Source organism: Arachis hypogaea, chromosome 1, assembly GCF_003086295.3.
Source record: "Arachis hypogaea cultivar Tifrunner chromosome 1, arahy.Tifrunner.gnm2.J5K5, whole genome shotgun sequence".
In the NCBI taxonomy this organism is placed as follows: domain Eukaryota; kingdom Viridiplantae; phylum Streptophyta; class Magnoliopsida; order Fabales; family Fabaceae; genus Arachis; species Arachis hypogaea.
The window spans coordinates 109,526,322-109,553,062 of NC_092036.1; the positions used below are offsets into that span (position 1 = coordinate 109,526,322).

General features: G+C 29.6%; 2 protein-coding genes and 1 non-coding gene across 5 annotated transcripts; 2 read left to right on the top strand and 1 right to left on the bottom strand.

Moving 5' to 3' along the window:
- Positions 1-5,751: 5,751 nt before the first annotated feature.
- Positions 5,752-9,532, top strand: LOC112709363 (uncharacterized). Of its 3 annotated transcripts, none has more exons than XM_025761265.3 (4): positions 5,752-7,045; positions 7,225-7,316; positions 8,223-9,040; positions 9,331-9,532. In XM_025761265.3, exons 1-3 carry the CDS (start codon positions 6,435-6,437, stop codon positions 9,035-9,037), a joined length of 1,518 nt encoding a protein of 505 aa, XP_025617050.1. In that variant the 5' UTR covers positions 5,752-6,434; the 3' UTR covers positions 9,038-9,040; positions 9,331-9,532. The 3 variants fall into 3 exon arrangements, with proteins under 3 accessions (XP_025617050.1, XP_025617045.1, XP_025617039.1); XM_025761260.3 differs by having other exon boundaries at positions 5,787-7,045; positions 7,225-7,358; XM_025761254.3 differs by having other exon boundaries at positions 5,806-7,045; positions 7,225-7,364.
- Positions 9,533-9,699: 167 nt separating this feature from the next.
- Positions 9,700-9,771, top strand: TRNAD-GUC (transfer RNA aspartic acid (anticodon GUC)). The gene has a single exon. It is a non-coding gene; the product is annotated as a tRNA-Asp (tRNA).
- Positions 9,772-11,781: 2,010 nt separating this feature from the next.
- On the bottom strand, positions 11,782-13,582 carry LOC112709382 (probable UDP-arabinopyranose mutase 2). Its single transcript, XM_025761273.3, has 3 exons — positions 13,100-13,582; positions 12,563-12,982; positions 11,782-12,448 (listed from the first exon to the last, which is right to left on the bottom strand). Exons 1-3 carry the CDS (start codon positions 13,418-13,420, stop codon positions 12,116-12,118), a joined length of 1,074 nt encoding a protein of 357 aa, XP_025617058.1. The 5' UTR covers positions 13,421-13,582; the 3' UTR covers positions 11,782-12,115.
- Positions 13,583-26,741: the final 13,159 nt, after the last annotated feature.

Sequence of the window (26,741 nt, forward strand, 5' to 3'; positions counted from 1 at the left end):
CTAGGCTCGGATCATGCCCCTTTATTACTTGACACCAATCCAAATTCAGAAAGGTAAAAAAATCCTTTAAATTCAAAAAACAGATGGTGTGCAATGGAGGAAATAAGACGGATAGTGGGAGAGGTTTGGAGAGAGGAGATTGATGGCTCATTCATGTTCACCCTATCTCAAAAAATAAAAAGATGTAGGCACAAAATTGTTCAATGACAATAAGAGAGCAACTATAACTCTAAAAATGAAATTGACCAGCTCACTAGTCGCATTGATGATCTTCAGGCAGCAGGGATTCTAGGGGAACCAAATTCACAGAGTTTGAAAGGAAGCTAGAAATTGCTTTTCTGGATCAAGAGCTTTATTAGAAAGCAAAATCAAGAGTCAAATGGCTTGATGAGGGTGGTCAAAACGCTAAGTTCTTTTATCAAAAGTTTAGATCGAGAATCAGAAAAAATAAGATATGGAAGCTAATTGATGATAATGGAGAGGAAGCTACCGCTGCCATTGCCGTAATTACTGAAAAATACTTTAAAGGTATATTCTCATTAAAGTGTCATGCTGATCCAACTTCTTTCTTTGATGATTTTGAACCTATAGTATTAGCTACTATGAATCGAAAGCTCAGAAGACCTGTTACTATGGAGGAAGTAAAACGAGCAACATTCAACATACATTTCTAAAGTGCCTCAGGTGATGATGGGATGACCTCAAAATTCTATCAAACTTATTAGGATATTGTGAATGGTGATGTTTTCTAGACAGTACGGAGCTTCTTTGCGGGTGGTCAAATTCTCAAAAGTTTCAACCACACGCATATTTGCCTCATTCCAAAAATGCCGGATGCAAGCAATATGGCTCAGGTAAGATCTATTAATCTCTCAACAATTGTCTATAAATTTATATCTAAGGTGATATTGCACAAATTTCAATGTTTGATGAATAAGCTTGTCAGCTTAAATCAGAGTGCATTTATCAAAGATCGTCTAATATCTGATAACATTCTGATAACTCATGAGTGTATGCATTACTTAAAAACCAAAAAGCAGGGGATGAAATACGAAATGGCTATGAAACTAGATATGAACAAGACTTATGATAGAGTGGAATAACACTTTTTGTGGTTTATATTGGACAAATTGAATTTTTATGATATTGTGATGAATTCTATTCGTGAATTGGTAACTATTGTTTCTTGATATATTGTTGTGAAAGGTCAACCTTATGATTTTTTTAAACCAAATAGAGGTATCTGACAAGATGATCTTCTATCCCCGTATCTTTTTCTATTTTGTGCAGAAGGCCTCTCTTTCTTGCTACACAAAGCTGAACAAAGCAGTGCAATTCATGGTATCCAGGTAAATAGACGATGCCCAAGAGTAAACCACCTTCTATTTGCGGATGATTCTATCTTATTTTGTAAGGCATCTAGTAATAGTTGAGGTAGAGTTCTAGAGTTGTTGGAGCACTATGAGAGATTTAGTGGACAGCGGGTTAACCTCAACAAATTCACTACTTTTTTTAGTAGTAATACTCCACAATTACTACGGACCCAACTGACAGAAACTCTAAATATTAGCCATGTTGGTGCACAGGACAAGTATCTTGGTCTACCCTCCATTGTGCATAGATCAAAGAAGGCGACATTTATTTTAATCAAGAAAAAAGTTTGAAAAAAGATAATGGGGTGAAAGAGGAACTCTCTTTCATCGGGTGGACGATATATTTTACTTAAAGCAGTTGGTAAAGCAATCCCAATATATACCTTGTCATGCTTCAAATTTCTTGATACTTTAATTTTAAAAATTCATAGCATGCTTTCACAATTCTGGTGGAGGCAAAAGGATTCTGAGAGGAGAATGGTTTGGATAAGCTGGAATATACTGACTAGGCCAAAGAAAGAAGGTGTTTTAGAAATTAAAGATCTAAAATTTCAAAACTTAGCTCTACTAGAAAAATAGTTTTCGAGAATAATCGCTCAACCTAAGTCCTTACTAGCAAGAATTCTCAAAGAAAAGTATTTTCAGATATTCTGATGCAATAAGAGCAGAAATAGGGACATTATCTTCATGGGGCTGGTGAAATTTGCTAGACGGTAAAAATGTTGTTGAGAAAGACCTAAATTGGCAAGTTAGCTCGGGTTCCTCCATAAGAATTTTTTATGATCCCTGACTACCTCCCCCATACTTTTTCACCATTTTTCGAAGTTCAACTCTCCACGCAATATTATTTAGGTCAAAGACCAGTTACATGAAGAAAAGTAGTGGAATCAGCAACTAGTTCAAAGCCTTTTTTTCTAAAGAAATCAACAATAAAGTCTTTTCAATTAAAATTGAGGAAGAGGAGGATCAACTCCAATGGACACTGAATAAGAACAAGTCTTATACTATAGCCTCAGGTTACCTAGTTGCATATAATTTTCTTCATGAACCTATTGAGTTATGCACTCCACTCATGCGTGCAAACAGAACTTTGAAACTCTATTTGGAGATTTGGGACTCTGCACAAATTTTTTTTTTTTGTGGAAGTGTCTTCATGAACGACTCCATGTGCTCTACCTTTTCCATCGGCGGTTTCCTTTCCACATCGAAAATTTGCCTAAATTGCTAAGAAAAAGATGAAACAGTTGTACACTGTTTATTTAGATGCAAAATGGTAGAAGAAATCTAAAATCAAAGTCCGCTATTATCATATCTGGCAAGAGCTGTTGGAGGTAGCAACAAGTTTCATGAATGATGATTGAGAATTCTTAATGTAGTCAAGGTAGAAACAAATTCAACCCATCTGACTCTCCATCTTATAATTATTCTTTGGAATATTTAAAAAAAATCATAATTCTTGGGTCATTGAAAGTGATCGACGAGTTTCGGCACAGATCCTTTCTTCTTCGGTCAAGCTGCTTTAAGAACTTGAAAGACTGTAATAATTATCAACCACACACTTTTTGTTCTTTCTTTCTCAATTAGATATTTTATTTTTTTTATATTTCTTTAATATAATTTTGGATACACTATTCTATTTCTTTTTTGTAATTTTTACTAGTAGACATCATTCCTTCCTTTGCATCAATAAAATCTAATGTCTTTGAAAAAAAAGATAATCAACTAAGAAGTTATTTTTTAATATTAAAATATTATTTTAATTTAAAAAGAGAATATTCATTGAATAATCTCTTTTACACATGATCATTTTGAAATGAAATACATATCTTTTTTAAATATTTTATATATACTGGACAGATTTCAATTGTGGGTGATAATGTAAAAATTTAAGGTATAAAATAGAGATTAAAAAAAAGGATAAATGAGATAAGGAATAGAATAATTTTTTTTCTGTTACCAAAATTAGAAAAGAGAAATTCTTGGAACTAGTAAATTTTAGTATTTTTAGTTATTATTTAATCAATATAAATATTAAATTATTTTTAGTAAATAAATTTTTTTAATTTATCTTTATAATTTTTAAAAATGTAGATATAAACTATATTAATTTATGTGTATAAATTTTGATAAATATAAGTATAAATGATATATTTTTCATATGTAAAATTTGTATAAATAAAGGTGTAAATTATTACTAACTAAATACTAACAAAAAATAATGGTCAATTTACCAAAATAAATAATTTGACTTCCAATTTCACTATATATTTTGTAAAACGGATACCAAAATACATTTTTTTCATAAACTATGTAAACCGCGACAGGGACCCACGATTTATAAATAAACATAAACCACTACAGGGATCTTGCGGATTACGTTCGAAGCCAAATTGCACATAATCCGCTATCGCGGTTTGTGTATAAATTACAAACGTGTTTTTACTCCGAGTTGAACATTTTTCCAACCTAGACCTTCAAACTTAGCATAGTTTTTACCAGCTTCAGTGTTTTCACCCATGTCTGATATCTCATCGTAGAAAGAGAGGAGGGGTGTTAAGAACATGTTTAGATTTTGTTTTTTATTTTTTTTAAAGATACCGTATTTCTAAATGTTGAAAATAATAAAAATATATTTAGTTGGTCTATAATAAAAATAATTTCAATTTATTAAATTTTTTTATTAGTACTGAGTACATACTACCTGAATTAAAAAAGTTATGGTGAATAATAGATTAACTTATTAGTCTTATTTTTTAATAGTTGATCTATATAAATGTAATTAATTATTTTAAAATTGTAATTTATTTTATATTTGATATTATATAAAAATAAATTGTTTTTAAACTTGAAGAAAGAATAAGGAGTATCATTGAGATTTTTTTGATCAAATGGCAGAAAACTTAGACAATAAAATGAACCAATAATTAGAGAAGACATAGTCTGAAAACAAAAATGAAAACAAAAATAAATAAATAAACACAACATCCCGAGCAAAAAAAATACACAACATCCCGAGCAAAAAAAATTGATTTTTGATAAAATTAAAACAAAATAATTAAAAGGGTTACTGAAAAAATCAACAATATATATATATATATATATATATATATATATATATATATATATAAGAAGAGAAAGCTGAATAATAGTTGAGGATTGGAGAGCATGATGGGAGAATAAGCAATGCAGTTGGACTAATGTCAGGGTCATAGTGGTGCATGGTGATGCACAGCAAGAAGATGGAAAGATGTAGATGCGAAAAGGGTAGCAGTTTATGTACGTTTGTAAATCACATATAAACTGCGACACCGCTATCGCGGATTATGTGATGCTTTGCTTCGAATTGCGATAGCGGATTACGTGTATTCATAAATAGCGAGATCCTGTCGCGATTTACATAGTTTATAAAAAAAATACATTTTTGTATCTATTTTATAAAATGTGTATTCTGATAAATTTGGAGGACAATTTATTTATTATGGTAAATTGTCTAAAAATAATAATATTTATTAATTATGTAACATTATTCAACACAAAATAGTATAAGTAGCCTGTAAGAGTCTTGATTACAATAAAGTGAATTTTACGGTGACTATAATTTATTTTTTATAGCAAATTTTAATCTTTTATAATAAATTAGACAAACATTCTTAAATACTATAATAATCACCTTATAATAATACCAAAATTGATCACTTTAATCTTCAAGGCAGTCTCACTAGATCTTATAAATAGATAATAATTGTGCTTTTGTTTTAGATAAAATATACTTTTTTCTTAGTCTTTTTGAAATTTTTATAGTTATATCTAATATTTAATTTGATTGAATTTTATATTTAACTAAGATGCATATTTTTATCTGCAATTTTAAAATTGTTGTCTTCTTATTTAATCCGATTACCAATTATAACTTTAACCCAAACTCATGAGAGTAATTTTGGTCAATCACTTTTCTTTACCACTTACCCCCAACTTTCACCATCTTTTTTTCCATTCAAACACCTTAAAAAAAGATACGAATAATTAAAAAATTGATTATTGGCTTTAAAATATATTAATATTAATGATAAAATTAAAATTTATTTTAAATATTGAGTATAAAATCAAATCAAACTAAATATTAGATTAATGTAAAAAAAATTAAAAATATTAAAAAACCCATATTTTATCATTATTTTTTTGTTTTGTTTAAGAGCAACACTTGAATTTGAATAATCATCAGATTGGATGATTAAAGTGAGTGAGTGGAAATGTGGAATACAATCAATATACATAAACCTTATCATTTTGAAAATAAATTTGGGATTAATAATAAGTTGGTGTGATGATAAGAGTAATTTCCAAAACAAAAGTAGAAATTAAAGAATTTGGAAGAGCTGTCCATTCATGTTGTCTCTCTCCAAAAATAGCAACACAAACACCCACTCTTACTGTTTGGGACCCTTTCAAAACAAGTACACTCTTCTCTCTCTCTCTCTCTCTCTCTCTCTCTCTCTCATCATTCAGGTAAGTAGCTGTTTCCCCTTTCCCTCACTTACTCAAATGCTTTTTTCCTCTTTCTGTATAATTCCATGGACTCACTCTGTTTTTGCCTCCTTCAGACTCCTCTATCTTCTGCTTAACCTTGCATACTTCTTGCTACCCTTTACCTTGTTCCTCTATTTGACTTTTCTTGACTTGGTTTTTCACTTCTTTGAGGTTTTTTTTTTTATTTCTAAAAGTTTTTATTTTTGTTTTCAATGAATCAAAGAGCTCAAAGAAAGGTTTTTTAGCTTCAGGTAGAGTAATTTTGTGAACTTTTTCTGTCTTTCTTTAGTGGGCACTTGTTACTTTTTTGCAAGACTCTTCAGTGGTTCCTCCCTCAAAGCTGCTTTTTCAGCTTCTAAGGGTTATTATTGCAGCAACGAAATTCAAGCTGAGTTTTCCATTTTCTTTTTTCTCTACACGACACACTGTAGTAGTAGCAGTAGCACACTGTTTCTGTTTCCATTGAAGGTGGATTGTTTGCTGTGGTGTGGTGTTTGTTCTCTTTTATACTCTTGATTGATTCTGTCGCATGCAATGGAATCTTCTTGGGATTATGTTACTGAAGAAGAAAAGGGGTATGTCTCCAACGATGCACTTTCTGCTGCACCTCCTCCTCCTCCTAGTACCCTTTTGAGAAGCAAAAGTTCCTTCCTTGGATGGGAACTGAAAACCCCATGTTCTAGCTTTGACAATCAATGTTTTGAAGAACTTGGTTTCCCTGAACTGTTGGGGAAACCATTGTTTAATGATCTAATTGGAGGTAGTGGACATGGTGGAAGAATCACAAGTAGTAGTAATAGTACTATTACAACTACTACTACTGTTGTGGACTCCAGTAGTGGCCGTGATTCCCTCATTGATTTGAAGCTTGGAAGATTTGCTGATCATGCTGATGTTAATGTTGCATCATTTTCCAAAGGAGCACCTGTTTTGTGTTCTTCTGTGTCGTCCACGGCCCCGAAGAGACCGCGAGGCTCTTTGGGTTTGCACTCGCAGACTTCTTACTGCCAAGTCTATGGCTGTAACAAGGATCTCAGCTCCTCTAAAGATTACCACAAGAGACACAAAGTTTGTGAGGTTCATTCCAAGACTGCCGTAGTTATAGTCAATGGCATTGAGCAAAGGTTTTGTCAGCAATGTAGTAGGTTGGTCAATTTTTCGAGCTTTAATCTTTCGAAATATAGTTCTTTAATTCTTGATTTGTATGTCTGATGGGTTTGAATAGCTTGATCTGCTTTTGCTTTCATGACTATGCTTATTAACTTAGATAAGAAGCTTTGTTGTGTTGTATATGCCTATGTTTAATGTTTAGCTTGTTAACCAGGTTTCATTTGCTGGCTGAATTCGATGATGGTAAACGCAGCTGTCGCAAACGCCTTGCAGGACACAATGAGCGGCGAAGAAAACCACAAGCAGGTATTCACTCTGGAAAGGCTGCGAGGTTGCTTCATCCATGTGGTAGTGGTAACAGTATATATTCGGAAACTAGATAGTGATATAGCTTTGTTGGATTCTTCATGTGATTGAGTGCTGAACTCTAACACTATTTTGCGCTTAAAGATATAGAATCTTTTGTTTGAAAATCCGGTTCCCTTTCTTTGTTGGCGTCCGCCTTTTCAAAAGCTTCCTTTAATAAGCTTATACAGCCTCATTAAAAATGAGTGAAATGTTTGTTGTCCTTTTTAGTCAAAAGGTGTCCTGCTTCTAAACCACAAAAAGAAGATGCTGATTTTTTAATGCCGATTCTCTCAATTGGAACTTGGAAGTACATCCACAGCACATGAACTTGTCTTTTTAATTAGGATTATGTGGTGTTTTTGTGATGGATGTGAACCATATCTGAATTTTTCAACAAAAATATTGGTGCTGAGGGGAATGTTTTTCTGTCTCCACACACCTTTGAATGGTATTTCATCTTAAAAACTATTTATTTTTTCCCTGTTTAATCACAAAATGAATCCTAATTATTAGTAAACAATTTCTAGATTTTACGTTGTTTGATTGTATCACTAATGATGATACTCACACACTTGCATGTGCACACATACACATAATATACTTTTTGCAATCCATTTTCTCAATTCTATTATAAAGGAGGTAAAAGAAAATAAACTGAAGCTATTTGAGTTTCCACACATAGATGTGTTACTAGCTTTTAAAGTTTCAAGTTGTCTTAATATTCATAAACTCATGGATTATTGAGCAGATTGATTTACTTGTAGATTCTGAAATGTGAGCAATTTTGTCTACTTCTGTTGTCAAGTGATATTACTGGAAAATTGTTTGGTTTGAAGTTTTATGAAGTTCTTGTGGTTCTTGTAGATAGCAGATTCCAGGGAACCATGCTATCGTCGGCATCTTTCATCTCCTCGGATTCAGATAAATACGGAATGAGTAGCTTCTGGAAACCCGGTAAAGCAGAACACGGGTCCGATTTTTGGCATCCTGAGTCAAGATCTCTTTTCCCTTCATACAATGGAAAACAATTTCCCTTTCTTCATGAGAGTGGTGCTACATCCACTACTACCGAAAGCATCTTCTATGAAAACAATAACCAATATAAGCATGTCATTGCGGCCCAACATCCAGGGTCAAGACCACTATTTCAGAACAGCTCCTTAGGAAGTGACGACTTCAATCTTTTCGATACATCATCAACTGTTCAAGGATTGTCGGGAATTTCGGACTCGTGTTGTGCTCTCTCTCTTCTGTCATCTCAATCCCAGAACTCTTCAAGCCAGTCGTCCGGAATTCCCTTTGTTCCCCCCATGATTAGTCCAAGCAGCCACAGCCATCCTTGCAGCATAAGTCAAGTCTCTGAAAAGATAGGAATGAGCTCGCAAACTTCTTCGTGCCGAGTGTACGATAGGTTTCCATCGGCATTGAATCCTGCAAGTGGAAGCCAGCTTAGTCCTATACTTATATCAGACAATAACAATATTGTCAACTTCGAAATGGCAGACCGGATTTTCCAAGGTTCAGACTTTGTTAATGCTAGAGATCGTCTTTCATGTGAAGATGTTGCAACAATTGACTTGCTACAGCTGTCGTCGCAGCTTCAACGAGTCGAGCATCAAAGGCAGTCCTTGCAGGTTAAGCAAGAAAATGATTCTTCCTGCACTCTCCGGATTACTTAAGAGGTACGTTACGCTATTTCATGGAAACTACATTATCTTTTGCTTTGCCATGACACACGGCAATATTTCGTTTTATTCGGAGGAAAATGGAAAAATAAAATCTTTGTCGCATTCTTGATCAGTGGCAAATCAATATATCCAAACTGCAGGGGCTAGTGATAGATTAAATCTTTTAATCAATTCATATCTTTCTTAAACATACCATGTTCTATATTGTTGACTGTTGAGTATATATGTAGACATAACATGTCACAGTTCAGAGGATTAATGATTTCATTTTCCGATTGATGCAGGAATTCAATTCAACAGACAACTCTGCCGTTAACCTCATTCTCATCTGGTGCTAACTACTTGTAACAATTTGGTTCCGTTGATTTGGGTCAAGAAGCTGTTTAACATTGCATTTGTAACCTGACCAAACAAAACACGTTATTTGTCTTTATAAATGTTACTATTAAAATCCTTCAGCTTCAATACATAAAACGTTCTCATCTCTTTATAAATACTTCAACCATCAAGTACAACTATTTATTACTAACAAGTAACAACTACATATCACATTAAGCAAAATTCAGTTTTTATAAATAATGATTGTTTGTTATTGTTTTTGCATTGTTTAGTTAAAGGATTAATATAGTTTATGAGATAATTTCATCAACAAAGTCGTTGTAGTATAGTGGTGAGTATTTCCGCCTGTCACGCGGACGACCCGGGTTCGATCCCCGGCAACGGCGTTTTATTTTTCCAAACCTTATTTTATAGCTAACGTTGAAGTCAAAACAATGTCTGGGTCACGAAATTTGAATGGAAACTGTCTCATGGAATCTGGTAGTTCACCAAACCCTGCCAGCTTAGAGGGCCCAAAAGTTATGGCTTTTCTTTCCCTTAGGTGCCGACAAATTTACTTATCATTGGTTGGCCCAAAACCTTTTTGTTAATGACAATAACAGGTTTTATTTCTCCAACAATTCGGATTTTACAGTTAAAAAATAAACACAAACATATTGCTTTAAAATAAATTGTCTTCTTGGCGTTTTGTTTTTCATTTATAAATATATTAAGGAGAGAACACTGTACATTATTATGGTTTGGAAAAATAAAAAAGAAATAAACCGTCGGTGCACATTGTTTCCGTTCCAATTATTGATGAGCTATCCCAATAAAAGAAAAAGTTATTGGTCACCGATTTTACATATATGTCGGTAATTGAAGGTGAATTTCCGATTAGCATTTTATTCTCCCAAAAATTTAGAGATAATTCTACCTACAAGATTTATCAATAAAAAAACAACCATTTGTATCTATAAATTTTGTGAACGCTGACAAAAATACTCATTAAAAAAAGAAACTAACGTATCCATAAAAAATACTCATTAAAAAAGATGGATTCCGTACGACAAAAGTACCCAAATCTTAAATTTATGTTGACTTTTTAATAAAATTCCAAAATTATCGCATCATTATTTTCAACGCTTTTTTTCTTCTTTTCCAAATCTCAAACACCTCTATTGCTACTACCTTAACCACCTTTTATTCTCACTACTCCACTAACCACCACTACCGCTATCTTTTTACGCTGACAAAGATGACAACAAGGCAACCAGGCAATCCATCCGTTTCCACGCAACGCTGCCACCTTCAATTGCAGCCACTCAAACTCTGCAGTAGCCCTAGCGCCGCCTTAATCCCATGCACAGATCACCTACACCTCCGGCCAAGACCTCGTCTAATACCGCCACAAGATGGAGAAGCTCTGGAAACGAGACTGAACCGAGATCCAGCGCGCAAGGTCCGTTCCTGTGATGTGATGCGATTCAACTCCTCCTAGATCCACTTCAAACTCATGGACTCCATGAAAAAAAGTCATATATTTACAACAGTACAAATTAAAAATTTATTATATAATTTACGAAGTTGAACAAATCTCTTGTAATTAATAATTTATTTATTTTTATCTATATCCAAATTGAACCAATTGAATATATTCATTGTTCAAATTCTCTCAAAAATCTTTAATCATATCTATGTTAGAATACTTGTCAAGTCGGAGAATGACTCCAATAACCACAACGGCAATGGAGATGTGTGGCGTTGACCGTGGCGAAGATGACGCATAATTTGGGAAGAGAGAGAGAAAAAGGGGGAGAGGGATCCGGTTGGAAAGGTTGTGTCGATGATCAAGTTTATTGGAGATGGGTTTATAAAGATGGAAATGCCTTCATGGTAGTGGTGATGGAATAGCAGAGAAAAAAAGTGGTGATTAAAGTGGTGGTAATGGAAAAATGTAAAAGTTTGAGTGGGAAAGAAGAGATGGTTGGGAATTGATATTGAAGATAATTGTGTGAATAATTTTGAAATTTTATTAAAAAATTAATATAAATTTAGAATTTGGATACTTTTATCGTACGGAATCCATCTTTGATGAATACGTTAGTTTCCTTTTTTAATGAATATTTTTGTCAGCGTTACAAAGTTTATTGGTAGAAATGATTGTTTTTCCTTTATCAATTTATACCATTGAGTCTTATCTTGTGATTAAATTTAAAATGAGATGAATGGTCCATGTTTTGTACGTCTTGTTTCACTATTTATATTTTATAGAGTTCGTTTGAATGGACTTCTCAGAATAATTTGTTTCTTTTTTTACTTTTTTAAGTGATTTTATTTTTTTTTTCACTAAAAACTTGTTAATAATTTAATAACATCCAAACGATTCAGAAAAGACATCAATAAAAAAAAAACAATTATAAATAACCATAATTCATTTGGCATAAATAAATCAACTGTGACAAGAAATTCCAAGGACCAGAATCTCACTATCAATTAAAAGAGCTAACATACTCTAATAATAAGACAAAACCCAACCGGTAGAATCTCTATATGTAATAAATTAAAAGGGCATGAAAATTGAAATCGCTTATTGTTCTAGACTCTGGTCCCCTCAGAAAATAGTAAAATGAAAATACCTATCGCCATATCATTATCCTCTGCCCTGCCTAAAAACTTAAACTAAGCCGCAGAAATCCTAGGCAAAAAGGCTTCAGAACTATAACACTGAACAAATCTGAGTGATACATTTTACTTTGCAGGACCATTGGGCAAAGCAGCAGCAGATGGGTTAAGTTCATCCCAAGCCTCAATCCATGTGACCATTGCATCTCCAAGCTTGTTGAAGTAATCATCAACCTTTCCAAACTTCTCCTTAAATTGTTTGGAGAGTTCAATGTAGCACTTCTGAACAGTGGTGCAATCCTTTGGAAGAGAGACAGCTTGGAAGAATGGGATAAGATCTTCTTGCCAGAAGATCCCTTTGTACTCCTTCTTGAGGTTCACAAATGGGTTGCTGGCTTTGCTGTGCCAAATGTAGGGTAACCCTGTCTTCACCCCCAATCCCAAATGGTCACATATAACCTGCATCATTAACATACACACTCTAATTACCCCAAAATTTGACATCACAACTATACATTAGATTCTAACATTCTACACAAAGAATAAGCCAATAAATGAATCATAAGTGTATACCTTTGTGCACCAACCAGCCCACATATCGTCGTAGCGTCCAATGGGCTGTCCATCACCCATAAGACCAAAGTACATTGCCGGACCAATGAGCTCGCGATCGAATGCCAAATTCATACCACACATGGGAAACAGGGTTCCCTTTGGAATTGTCAAAACTGCATCCACATACCTAGTGTTCCTTTCCATAGGTTTCACAAGCTGAGTTGGAGCGTCGTAATCAGGAATGTTGAGCCAGAGCCCATGAGACACCGCCGTGGGGGCACCCTCCCGGAGGCTAAAGGGATATCCGCGAACGAAATCAGCGCCTTCTGCATACGGATCATACAGAGTGTTGAAGAAGTATGGTGTTGAAGGACTCAGAAGATTCTTAATGTGCTGCTGCAGAGCATTGATTTCCTTCCCAGATGGATCCTTCGCAACCTGAATCAACAACACACGTTAGTCAAAAACAGATCTCAACGAAAGTCAAAGTATCTTGACAGATCGTTGACCAAATATTCCAGATCTAGAGAATTGAGAAGAGAATAGAGAAGTTACGAAGCAATCATCGTCGATGGTGTAGATGTACTTCTTCTTGGAAACCATGAAACCGAAGCAGCGACAAGCGGAGTCCTTGAAGGAGATGCAAGAGGCCTTAGGGCCTAAGATGCGGTTGATGTCGTTGCGGTTGTAAAGCTCGTAATCGAAACCTTCAGGGACGTTGATCTTCTTGGAAGGATCACCGTCTTGGATGATGATGAGGTGGTAGGGTTGGAAGAAGGGGCGCCACATCTCAAGGAAGTCCAGGTTCCTGATGGTTGGGATCACGATGTCAAGTTCGTCCTTCAGGAGTGGTGTCGGTAACACTGACGACGCCATTCTCAAATTTCTGAGAGATCAGATCGGAGACACAGAGGGAGAGAGAAGAGAAGAGAAGAGGGGGTGTGTGTGTGAGGAACACAGGGAGGGGTTTGAGGGGTTTTTGTATTTGAAAAACCAGCTGCCCTTGTGGACACGTGCCTCTACGCGGATTCATGTGTCACTGTGTTACAGATCTCGTTCACTTTTTCTTTCTTTTTTTTTTTAAATTATTTAAAGAATGCATTTAATTTATATTTATATAAAATAATTTTAGAGTAATTACCCAAATCAGTCCTCAAAGATTTTAAAAGCGGACATTTTAGTCTCCAAAAAAATTTAACAGATCAATTCCTAAGGTTTTATTCCAATAGACAAATCAGTCCTTAATTTATTTTCCGACAGAGTAATTACCCATATCAGTCCCCAAAAATTTTAAAAATGGACATTTTAGTCCCAAAAAAATTAATACACAAATCAATCCCCAACGTTTCTCTTCGTTAGACATAACAGTCTTCCGTCCAAAAATAAAATAAAATAAAATAATAATAATTATTATTATAATATTGTTAATTACATAATAATATTGTATTATAATTTTTTATATTTTTTAAACAAAAATCTAATGAATAAATTTATTATTATTTTTGTCCAAAAAATATAAAAAAATTATAATACAATATTATTATGCAATTAATAATTTTATTAATTATTATTATTATTGAGTATATATATATATATATATATATATATATATATATATATATAAAAGAATCTAGTAAATAAATTTATCATTATTTTTGTCTAAAAAATACAAAAAATTATAGTATAATATTATTGTGCAATTAATAATAATAATAATAATAATAATTAATTTTATTTTATTTTTGGACGGAGGACTATTATGTCTAACAGATTAGGAATTGATTTATACATTAATTTTTTTGGGACTAAAGTATCTGTTTTTAAAATTCTTGGGGACTGATATGGGTAATTACTCTGCCGAAAAATATACCGGGGACTGATTTATCTGTCAGAATAAAATCTTGGAGATTGATCTGTGTATTAATTTTTTTGGAATTAAAATATCCGCTTTTAAAATCCTTGGGGACTAATTTAGGTAATTACTCATAATTTTATATTTATTATTTATATAAATATCAAACAATAGTGTAAAATTAGTGTTTTCGGGAATATAAATCTTTTAAAATTATGTCAGCTTTGTACTTATATTATAGATTATAGCAAAAAAAAATCATAGGACATAAAAATTTTTGTCGACCAAAAAGATCATGGTCTTTTTATATTAAAATAAATTAGATAATCGACTTTTTAATTATATATAAAGTGAAAAATTTAGAGAGAAATAAAGAAGGGAAGAGAGGTAGACAAGAGAAATGAGGAAAAAACTATTAATTTTAGAAGAAATATTTTATCTCAATTTTAATAAAACAGTGTCATATAATATATTTTAGTTGTTAAATAGTAATATAATATAATTATATTTTAATTTTAATTTCAATATTTCAATTTCAATTTTAATTGTAATTAAAAAATGTCATATTGCATATTTTGATTGTTAAATTAGTAATTAGTTATTGATAATGATATATAAGAGAGATAGAGTAGGTCAAGAAATAACAAAGATAGAGAGAAATTAAAGAGAGAAAGAGGAAAAAAACTCATTAATTTTGGAGAAAATGATTTGATTTCAATCGTAATAAAAGAGTGACATGTGACACATTTTGGTTATAAAATTAGTAATATATAATAAATAAATAAATAAATAATACATTAATTACACCTTTAATAAATCAGTATCATGTGATATATTTTAGTTGTTAAATATAATATAGTTATATTTTAATTTTAATTTCAATATTTAAATTTCAATTTTAATTATAATTAAAGAATGTCATATTACATATTTTGATTGTTAAATTTATAATTAGTCATTGATAATGATTATAAGAGAGATAGAGTAGATAGAGAAATAATAAAAATAGAGAGAGAAATTAAAGAGAGAAATATCAATATATAAGAGAGATAGAGTAGGTAGGTATGTAGAGAAATAATAAAGATAGAGAGAAATTAAAGAGAGAAAGAGGAGAAAATAACTCATTAATTTTGGAGAAAAAAATTGATTTCAATTGTAATGAGAGAGTAATATGTGATACATTTTGATTATAAAATTAATAATATATACTAAATAAATAAATAATAATACACTAATGACACCTTTAATAAAACAGGGTCACGTCACATATTTTAGTTATTAAATAGTAATATAATATAGTTATCTTTTAATTTTAATTTTAATTTTAATTGTAATTAAAAAATATCATATTGTATATTTTGATTGTTAAATTTGTAATTAGCCATTGATAATAATATATAAGAGAAATAGAGTAGGTGGAGAAATAACAAAGATAGAGAGAGAAATTAAAGAGAGAAAGAGGAGAAAAAAATTTATTAATTTAAAAAAAATTGATTTCAATTGCAATAAAAGAGTGACATGTGACACATTTTGGTTATAATAATAATAATAATAATAATAATAATAATAATAATAATAATTAAATAATAATACTTTAATTACACCTTTAATGTCTTATATGAGTTACAAAAATTTATCCTATTTATAGCAATTCAACTAATATTTGTTTTATTCTTTATTCTATTTTCTTTCGTTATTTATAGCCATAATGTGAAAGTATTTTATTTGCGATTTTATATAAAATAAAATTAAAAAATATTTAATATTATTAAAAATAAATTTTTTAATAGTTGTACCCTTTTAAAATATCATGTGTAAGTGAAAAAAAAATAAAGAGGATCAAAATAAAATCATACTCAATAAGTTAATAAATAAAATTACAAATAATTATCTAAAAATAAACTAATCATGAGATTAATATATTTATTCTTTAAAATGAGTTTATGTATTTAATTATAATACTTTAATATTAAAAAATTATTAATTAATAATATAATAATCTAATTTTTTAATTTAATAACAAATAATTACGTATGATTGTAGTATAATTTATATTTAGTGTAATTAGTAATAAATTAGGATATGTTTCTCCTAATAATATAATCAAACACATTTTTATTATTAATTAATTTAAAACATTATTATACGCATTCTAGCTTTAATAATATATAAATATTTTTTTAAGTGTAATGCTTTTAAGATTAGGAAAGAAAGTATTAATTAATGGTATAATAAAGAGCATCAAAATAAAAGCATACTCAATATATGAAAAAATAAAATCTCAAAATAACTATATTAAATAATTACAAAATTTTTAACAATAAAAAATTTAAATTATTTTATTCTCAACAAAAACCATTTTTAATAGACTAATATATTTACCTTTTAATCAGAGTCAATTCATTTAATTATAATACTTTTAAAATTAAAAAATAAATTATTAATGAATAATATGCTAATTTAATTCTCTAATTTAAAAACAAATAATTTTGTATAATTAGTATAATTTGAATAATTTACGTTTAGTATAATTAGTAATAAATTAGAATATTTTCTTTCTTCTAATAATATAATTATATAAATTACTACCATTAATTGATTTAAAATATTAATACACGAATATTAAATTTAATAATATATAAATATTATTTTTATTATGATCATATATTAATATTTACGTTTTTTCCATAAGTATATATAGTATTTTAAATACTGGGAAAAAAATTATTAATTTATAATATAATAAATAACATCAAAATAAAATCATACCCAATACATTAAAAAATAAAATCTCAAAATAACTACATAAATCATAAAATAAACTAATTACATGATTTTTAATAATAAAAATAAATTTAAGTATTATTTTATTATCAAAATTAATTTAAAAATTATATTTAATAGACTAATCTCCTTAGTTAGAGTATATGCATTTAATTATAATGCTTTTAAGGTTAAAGAATAAATTGTTAATTAATAATATAATCATTTGATTCTCTAGTTTAAGAACAACTAACTATGTATAATTATAGTATAATTAATATTAAATTAAAATATTATCCTTCCCCTAATAATATATATAATCATATATATTCCTACTATTAATTGATTAAAAAATTCATACATATATTTTGATTTTAATAATATATAAATATTGTGTTTTTATAACAATATATTAATATCTAAATTCGTTAAATAATATTAGTTATTAATATTATATAATATATTAATATACATAAAGTATTATGTAAAACACATATTTAAAAATATTATTTTTCTTATATACGTTTATTATTATTGATAAAGAAATGCTATTATTATTTTAAATAATTTAATTTTCAATTATTGATAGATTAAAAGTATATTAAAATTATATGACATATTATCATATTAATAGTATTTTTTTATTAAATTATTTGGATATATTACTAATAAAATAAATTTATAAATAATAAAAAATAAAATTAGAAATTAATAAGTTAAATATTACATATTTAAATTAAATAGAACTTAACTAATAACGTGACATCAATTTTCAAATTATTTTGAAACTAAACTAATCAAATCCTAATATTAGAATTAAGTTATTTAAATAGTATTTATGGATTCAATTCTAAATTTTAGATGTATATACATTAGAATTATTTTTGTAATAACAACTAATGAAAATAGTTTGACTAGATTGAATATGTAGACTTCATGCAACTTGAGACCATTCTCTTTTTAAATAAGCGTCATCATTTGTTTCCATATAATGCGGTAAGGCATGAATAATCATATTTAACTCAATAATAAATTCAACTTTTCTATGAAAGATAACTTCACCCACATTTTAATTTCTAATAGCTTTTGGTTATAATATATAAAAATATCGACCATCCTTTAGTAAAATAAAATTTACTGCCTCTAATGTGTTGAATTTTTATATTTATATAATTAACACCCGAATCAACGAAACAATTGGAGATGAAACATGATAGATGTGATTTATGATAAATAATTGTGATAGAAGACAATTTTATTGCAAGGATAAAAGAAAACAAATTGAGTAAAAACACTTATTATATAATTAAAAGAAGAAAATTAAGGTTGAATTTATAAAAGAATGAAAAAATTCTAATTTATACCTTAAAAAAGATCAATTTCGATTAAAAAAATGCATTATTATTGTATGAAATAGTTAAGAAAAGAAGATTAAAAAATAAAACAAAAAATTTTGGCTCTAGAACTTACCCAATATAAACGGTAAATAAAACACTTTACATATAGTACTCGTGGGGATATATGAAAGAATCATTATAAATATTAAAAATATATGATATAAAATATTATGATTATTGAAAAATATTATCATAATTAATTATTAAATGCTAACAAATATAATTATTTAAAATTGATACTTTCTATAAATAAGAAATAGAAGAGAAAGGCAAACATACTCGCATCAGAATGCACTATCTCAACATGTTTGATGCCAACGTAAAAATCATTAATCATATAAAAATTAATTATGTATGATTGACAATTAGTATAATTAGAATGATTGACAATTAGTACAATTATTCATTAATTGTTGATTTTATATAATTATAAAGTAGATACTTTTTTAAAATAAGTTAAGAGATAAGTATATATACTGACACTAAAATATACCACCGTCAGGCGTCAGCATTCTTGGCGCTAGAATACAACCCATTGTAGAATAATATAATGATAATGATGATAATGATATTACTAAATTGCTTCATATATAAATAGAAAGGTTAAGTATGATTTTTGTCCCTAAGGTATAGGCCAAAAATTTTATTCGTCCTAACATTTTTTTTTGCATATAAAATTGTTCCTAAAGTTCAGTTTAGTTTTAAAATCGTCTTTTTGGACAAAAATACCCTTCTTCCCCAATTTATCCTAATCCCTCATCTTCCACATTCGCTGCAACGAAAGGAGAGTAGAAAGGTAGAGACACTTGCGGTAGCGACATGGGCAAGCAGACCTGCAGGCGGCAGCGACGCGGGCGGACAGAGACGCAGGCGGTACCAACGCGGGCGGATAGGTGCGGGCTGGTAGAGACGCAGGCGGCAGTGACTCGGACAGACAGAGACGCGCGCGTCAGCGATTCGGGCAGATATAGATGTCCGCGGTAGTCTGAGTCGTCCTCTTCTCATCGCGGTGGTTGCTCCTCATTCGTGCTCCCTCAAACTTTGTTCTTCAGCCTCTCGTCGCATAATATTTTGAGTATCTGGTGATGATTTTTGTTGTTATGTATGCTAATTTTTCTTCTTCAACTTCTGTTAGTTTTTTGTTCTTGTTGTTGTTGATTCATTTAGTTCACCCTCTTTCTTTTTAGTCCGGTCTCTGAAAAATTGTAAAATTTGTGTGAGAAATTAATTTTACTGATTCTTGAATTCTTGGAGTATATGTGAGAAATTGTGAAAATTGGTGTTGCTGTGTGTGAGAACTTGGTTATTCTTAAACAATGGTGGATATGAAAGAGTGAGAGTCAATGTGTAAATTGGGAAAGGATAATTTTGTCCAAAAATTAGAGAAAAGATGATTTAAAAAATCAAGTTGGACCTTAGGAATGATTTTGTATGTGAAAAAAGGTTGGAGACGAATAAAATTTTCAACCTAAACCTTAGCGACCAAAATCATACTTAGCTGTAAATAGAACATTACATGTATATTTTTATCAATCAAATATAAATTCTGGGGAGAGTCGTAAAAATCAAGTTGGGTTGGTCCAGTGATTAGCTCACTAGTCTGCTTAAACAAATGTCGAAGGACCTTGTGCATACAGCAATCCATCGGCCAGCGACAATCCCTTAAATGGAGGCATGGAGCTCAGTACTGCAGCGGATTAGTCCTTGACCTGCTGGGTTGAGAAATACCGTGAAAAACAAAAAAAAATATAAATTCTAAGTTCAATTGAAAATAATTTCGTTCTGCACAATTTTATTTTTTTTTTAGTTTGGCAGAGATGCAGGCGGCAGCGATTTGGGCGGGCAAAGACGCGCGCGGTAGTTTGAGTTGTCCTCTTCTCATCGCGGTGGTTGCCCCCGATTCTTGGTCCCTAAAACTTTGTTCTTCAGCCTCTCGTCGCATAATTTTTTGAGTATCTGGTGATGATTTTTGTTGTTATTTGTGCTGATTCTTCTTCTTCAACTTCGGTTAGTTTTTTTGTTTTTGTTGTTGATTCACTTCATTCATCCCTCTTTCTTTCTAGTTCGGTTTTTGAGAAATTGTAAAATTTGTGTGAAAAATTAGTATTGCTGATTCTTGAATTATTCTTAGAGTATATGTGAGAAATTGTGAAAATTGGTGTTGCTGTGTGTGAGAACTTGGTGATAGTTCAACATTCAACAATAATGAATATGATAGAGTGAGAGTCACCGTGTAAATTAGGGAGAATAATTTTGTCCGAAAATTAGAGAAAGGGCAATTTAAAAATGAGTTGGACTTTAGTGACAATTTTGTATGTAAAAAAAGATTGGAGACGAATAAAATTTTCAGTTTAAACCTTAGGGACTAAAATCATACTTACTTGTAAATAGAACATTACATGTATAATTTTATCGGTCAAATATAAATTCTGGGGAGAATCGTAAAAATCAAGTTGGGTTGGTCTAGTGATTAGCTCACTAGTCTGCTTAAATAAGTGTCAGGAGTTCGAATCCCATCTTGTGCATGCAGCAACGTGTACTACAGCGAATTAGTCATTAACCTGTTAGAGTGAGAAATACCGTGAGAAACAAAAAAATAAAAAAATGAATTCTAAGTTCAATTGAAAATAATTTTGTTCTGCACAATTTTATTTTTTCAGTTTTGTATTTGTTTTATTTTATTAACATTTGAACTAAAAATAATAATGAACATATAATATTAATTTAAAAGACAATTAATTAAACTAAAATTTTATTTAGATATCATTAAATTGTTAAAAACTCTATTAGTTTTTAATGAAAACAGATTTTTTTATTTTAATGTGTTCGACATTGTGATAATAAACGTAAAAATACTAAAAAAGTAAAAATCTGTTTTAGTAGCTATAATTTATATTTCTAAAATATTTTAAAAAAATATTTTAACATAATAAATAAACAAAAAAATATGTTATTATATTCAAACATAATTAATAAATAAAAAAATATTTTTATATAAATATCTAAACATCAAATTATTTTTATTTTTTAAATAATTTTACAAAAATCACTTAAGAAAATATGTTTCACCCAAACATGCTCTGAATACTGAATCAAATTAAAAAAAAAAATAGTTTGTTAGCCAATGAGTCAACGACTCTGCCTAACCGATACGTTACGTCCATTGGGAACTTTTCATAACCAAAACTAAAAAACAAAACAATCCAAGAGGAGGAGTTGGCAGAAACACAGTATTCAATTAGCAATACAGAATAGAAGCAACGGAAAAGATCTATTCTTTAGTTAAAATTCCACTAATATTTTTCGACAGTGTTGGTTGGTTCAAATCTCGTTAATTGATATAAGATTTTGTCAGCAATATAATATCATAATCATAATATGGAATTTCGCCAAAAAAAAATCTTTCCTTTTAAGTTATAATTCCTTAATAGGTATATTTAAAAAGAGGATTTTGTCATGGCACCTATTCTTGTAATAAAAGTATAAATTTTTTTAATAAATATCTCTAAAATATTCGTTAATAAAATTCTTAAATAAATTGAATAAAAAAACTAAAATAGCAATGTAATAAAAGAACGAGATGGACGTGTTTGGCAGTTAGGAGGTGCCTTAGATCTAATTATTGTGAGTGCGTAATGAACGGTATGAACTCATGAAGAGAGTTAGGCGACCCTTTCAAAACCGTAGAATTTTAGTAACAAACAATTCAATATTCAAAGTCTCCGGTGGATCTTTCTCTCTCTCTCTAAGCAAACAAAACTATAAGTGTTTGCGGTCTCCAAGAAATTCCACAAAAATAAAAACAATGATGATTATGATTAGGTTACTAACGTGAGTCCTACATTTGTCTAGGGTGTGGCACTTCTTAATTGCCCCCGTTGATGGTGCTTATTGTTTTAATTTGTGATTTGTCCTTTCCTCATTGGATCCACAATCTCCTTTTAACAATTGAAAGCTTGCATATTTTTTTTTTCTTTATGGTTATTAAAATCGAATCAGTAATCAACTCAGTTATATGATTAAATTATTAGATTATTAGTTTAATTGATAAGTTAGTAATTTATTCAGTTAATCTGATCATAACTAAAAAAAATAAAATTATATAAACTCAGTTATATGATTAAATTATTAGATTATTAGTTTAATTGATAAGTTAGTAATTTATTCAGTTAATCTGATCATAACTAAAAAAAATAAAATTATATAAATAAAATTAAAATAACGTTTTAAAATTTAAAATATAAGTCTTTATAAATATTAATAATTTAATATCAATTTTAAAATATAACGAATGATCTAAAAAAATATAATAAATTAGTCTTTAGTATAAAATATTTTTCCAATTTAAATTAACAAAGGCCAGTAAAAGATAACACAATCAGTAAATCAAGTTCAATGAGTGATCTCAAAGTCGACATCAATATCTTCGTAGGATAAATTTGAATTTTGATCAACATTTCCTTCATTTGGATTTGCATCCATATCTCTCATAATATTGTTACTCAATCCATCATTATTTTGATCATCTTCCAAATTTAATTGATTTACATAATGTATTTTTCACAAATCAATATAAAAAATAATTCATAATAGCAACTCACAATTAAAATATTCAAGCAACGAACTGAAAAAATATACCAAAAATCTTCTAAAGTTGGTTAAATATTTTAATGATGATAAAATTTTTCAATATCCAATTCAAATGGTCATCAAATACATCAAGACAAATTAGATCATAGTTCTACTTTCTCATTTGATTTCTATGTTATCAATTTATATGGTTACTAAACTAAAGATTAAATTTTAATGAATAATAATTTTTAAAAGTAGGTAAATATTTAAAGAAAATACCTTTGTTGTAGTCTCAAGTTATAATGAACGAAAACAAGATCATTAAACTTTTGATATTCTAACCACTTCCTTTTTTTTGTATGGATGTGTTCAAAAATACTCTAATTTCGCTCATAACCCGAAGAACTACAAGTTCAAAAATATCTTTGCTGATAATGCTTGTTCTTGAAATGGTGGCGTGTTTGATGATGTTTGAGATGAAGACATTTTTAAAATTCTAGCAAAAAGAAAGAAAAAAAAGATTTTCAACCACAAAAGATTTATCTAAATGAGTTTTTAAGTAACACAGCAATAACCACCAAAATTCATTAATGATAATCAACAACAAATTTAACTATTCAACTAAAGTTTACTAAAATTTTGTCATGTTCAACAACAACTTTAAAAAACTAAATACAACAGCAGTAACTACCAGATTCAACAACAATTATAACTAAAATTTGCTCAGATTCACCAACAATAACTCTAAAAAGACAACATTCAACAAATAAAAAGAACAGCAATAACTCTAAAATTTGCTCAGGTTCACCGAAATTAACATTGAACCAGAGAAAGAACAGCAACAACAACTCTAAAAACTAAATGAAACAGCAACAATCATCAAATTCATCGAAATCAATATTAAACTAGAAAGAACAGGATCGAAAACTGTAGTTCACCTGGTTGAAAAGACGACCACCACCACCACTCGAAAGAGCAGATGCTGTTTAACTGGTTTTGACGAAGCAAACGCCGAGACACAGTGAGAGACCGAGAGAATGACGAGGTGAGAAATCCAGAGACTAAAAATAACAAATTGATAATTTACTCGAATCGAATTGGATTAACCGGTCATATTATTGAATTCATATAAAATCCATCAAATTAAACCAAATTTCATCAGATTTATTGCATAGACAATTTAATAAAAAATTCAATCTAACTAAATAATTAAGTGACCAAATTTTTAATCGAACCGACCAAATCAAATCAAATCAAATTTAATAACTATGCTTTAATAACTTCACGTCTAATGGTGCTAATATTTATTGTTTATGGGTGTCAATTCACTCAATCGTCGGTTTCCAAATATAAGTTCTCACGTAAAATAAATGTACCCCTGTATGTAGGTCACACTTTACTATATGAGAACGAGGGAGAATACTATACACCCGAAACTCTCTATGTAGTATAGCATGCTATAAACTTTAATCCTACAAACTAATTTGGATTCACTTATTTATCTACTTAAACAAATAAATATTAAAAATTTAAATTTTTGTGTTTTAATTATTTATAAATAATATATATATTAATTATAATCATAAATTAAATTATTTTATATTAAATAATTTATATAATAATAAATTTATTTATTATCATAAATATAGAATTAAATAAGTTATTATTATTTTTAATTTAAAATTAAATAAAAATAAATCAAACATATTATTTTATTTAAATTTTAAGATTTAATTAGTGTATGTACCTGACACAAAAATATTTACTTTTTTGTATTTATCTTTTAAAATAGATAAATGTATAATTTTTTAAAAGATTAGAAATAAATTTTTTTAATTTTTTAAATCACGTTAACGGTGGCTTTAATCCTAAATTCTTCTTTCTTGTTCTCTCACAATATCACTCAACAACTCTTCCTCACCTGTCAGCCTCTCCTAAAATCTCGAACAGCCGAACTCCAAAGTCCAGAAGTCATGATCGCCAACTCCTCTGATTCGTCTCGTGTAGCTCCGGTGCATCTCTCCATAACTAGAAAATGGATTAATACAGATAGATTTAGTCTTTATTACAGACGAATTTTTTGTTACTGACGGATTTTGTTCCTCTGTAAAAGCCCCGTCGGAAATTATTTACCGACGGATTTTTTCCGTCGGAAAATTACCGACGGATTTTTACCAGTTACTGACGAATTTTCCCTCTTTAAATTCTCCATCCATTTTCCGAAGGCGACGAACTTTCCGACGGATTTTTCGTCTGTAATTATAGACGGATTTTCTGACGAATTTTCCGTCTGTAATTATAGACAAATTTTCAGATGGATTTTTCGTCTGTAATTATAGACAAATTTTTTGTCTGTAATTACAGACGGATTTTCTGACAGATTTTCTGTCTGTAATTTGAACTTTGGAAAATCATCTCACACTCTGATTACAAATAGAAAATTCATCTGTAAATCTGTCAGTAAGGTAAAATAGAATTTTTTAAAATTTTTTCATTGCAAAATAAACCTGTTTTTATACAAAATAAATATAAATTTAATAAATACAAAATTTTATCTAATTTGTATTCGAATATTTATGATATTTCAAAAAATAAACAAATTCATCGTATTATCAAACTAAAAAAAAGTACTTTAAACAATTATATAATTCAAAATAAACAAAGTATATTGATACATCAACTATAATAACAAGTAACAACCATACATCAACAAAGTGTATTGATACATCAACTATAATTCAAAACAAATACCACTGAAAGAAAAAAAACCTGTAAAATATGTACTGTAGCATACCCTAAAGGTGTATAAAACAATCTGCTCTTGTACCTAACCACTATCAAAATTAGCCTAAATATAAACATAAACCTAATCTACAATTAAACTAAATATAGAGTATAATCCCCAAGCAACATTGGTGAACGAATCAGCATACCAACTGCCAAAATGTCCATTAAGATTCAATTGCTGGAGTAACATACTTGAACTCCAGCACATCATTAGTTCGAAGTCTATGTTCAAATTCGACCGGCATTCCTATAATTTTTATTTTCTTGAGAGAAGTGAGAGTCTTGAGTCCTTCTGGAATCGTTCTCAGCTTCTCTTCTTGTCTTGGGAAATACTTTCCTGCAGGAAGTCATTCAAATCTCATTCGTACATAAAAGAAAGAATATCTTACAGTGAATTTTGGATCATTAAGTCATGAAAAAATTTATACCATTTCAGAAAGCATTGCTACTTCAGCTTGAACTTGTTGGTTCATCTCATATGAGTTATACGAGTTTACAAGAATCTGGATTACTGCACTTGAGCACCTTCATTTTCCCACACACCAGGCCTGAAAAACAGCACATTACTACATATAAAAATCATGTAAATATTTTAAAACTCATACCTTCCAAAAAGAACCTCTGAATTTACAGTACCTAGAGCAAGCTGAAACAAAGAACACAGTTTTTTAATATCAACTAATATTTGTCAAAGTAATCCAAAAGTCACGATTGAGTAAAGCAAATAGTAATCTTTCTATATTCTGCTTCAAATTGGCGTAGCTCATTCCTCTTTTTTAAAATCTGAGCCTCGATGTCCTTAAGTTTTTGGGTGGTATCTTCATAT

Bases quoted from the DNA above. Each gene is read 5' to 3' on its own strand.
- LOC112709382 (XM_025761273.3), bottom strand. From the start codon at position 13,420: ATGGCGTCGTCAGTGTTACCGACACCACTCCTGAAGGACGAACTTGAC. The intron at 12,983-13,099 runs GTAACTTCTCTA...TTGTTGATTCAG, and splicing joins CCATCGACGATGATTGCTTC to GTTGCGAAGGATCCATCTGG. The intron at 12,449-12,562 runs GTATACACTTAT...TTAATGATGCAG, and splicing joins GGGCTGGTTGGTGCACAAAG to GTTATATGTGACCATTTGGG.
- LOC112709363 (XM_025761254.3), top strand. From the start codon at position 6,435: ATGGAATCTTCTTGGGATTATGTTACTGAAGAAGAAAAGGGGTATGTC. The intron at 7,046-7,224 runs GTTGGTCAATTT...CTTGTTAACCAG, and splicing joins TTTTGTCAGCAATGTAGTAG to GTTTCATTTGCTGGCTGAAT. The intron at 7,365-8,222 runs GTAACAGTATAT...TGGTTCTTGTAG, and splicing joins GCTTCATCCATGTGGTAGTG to ATAGCAGATTCCAGGGAACC.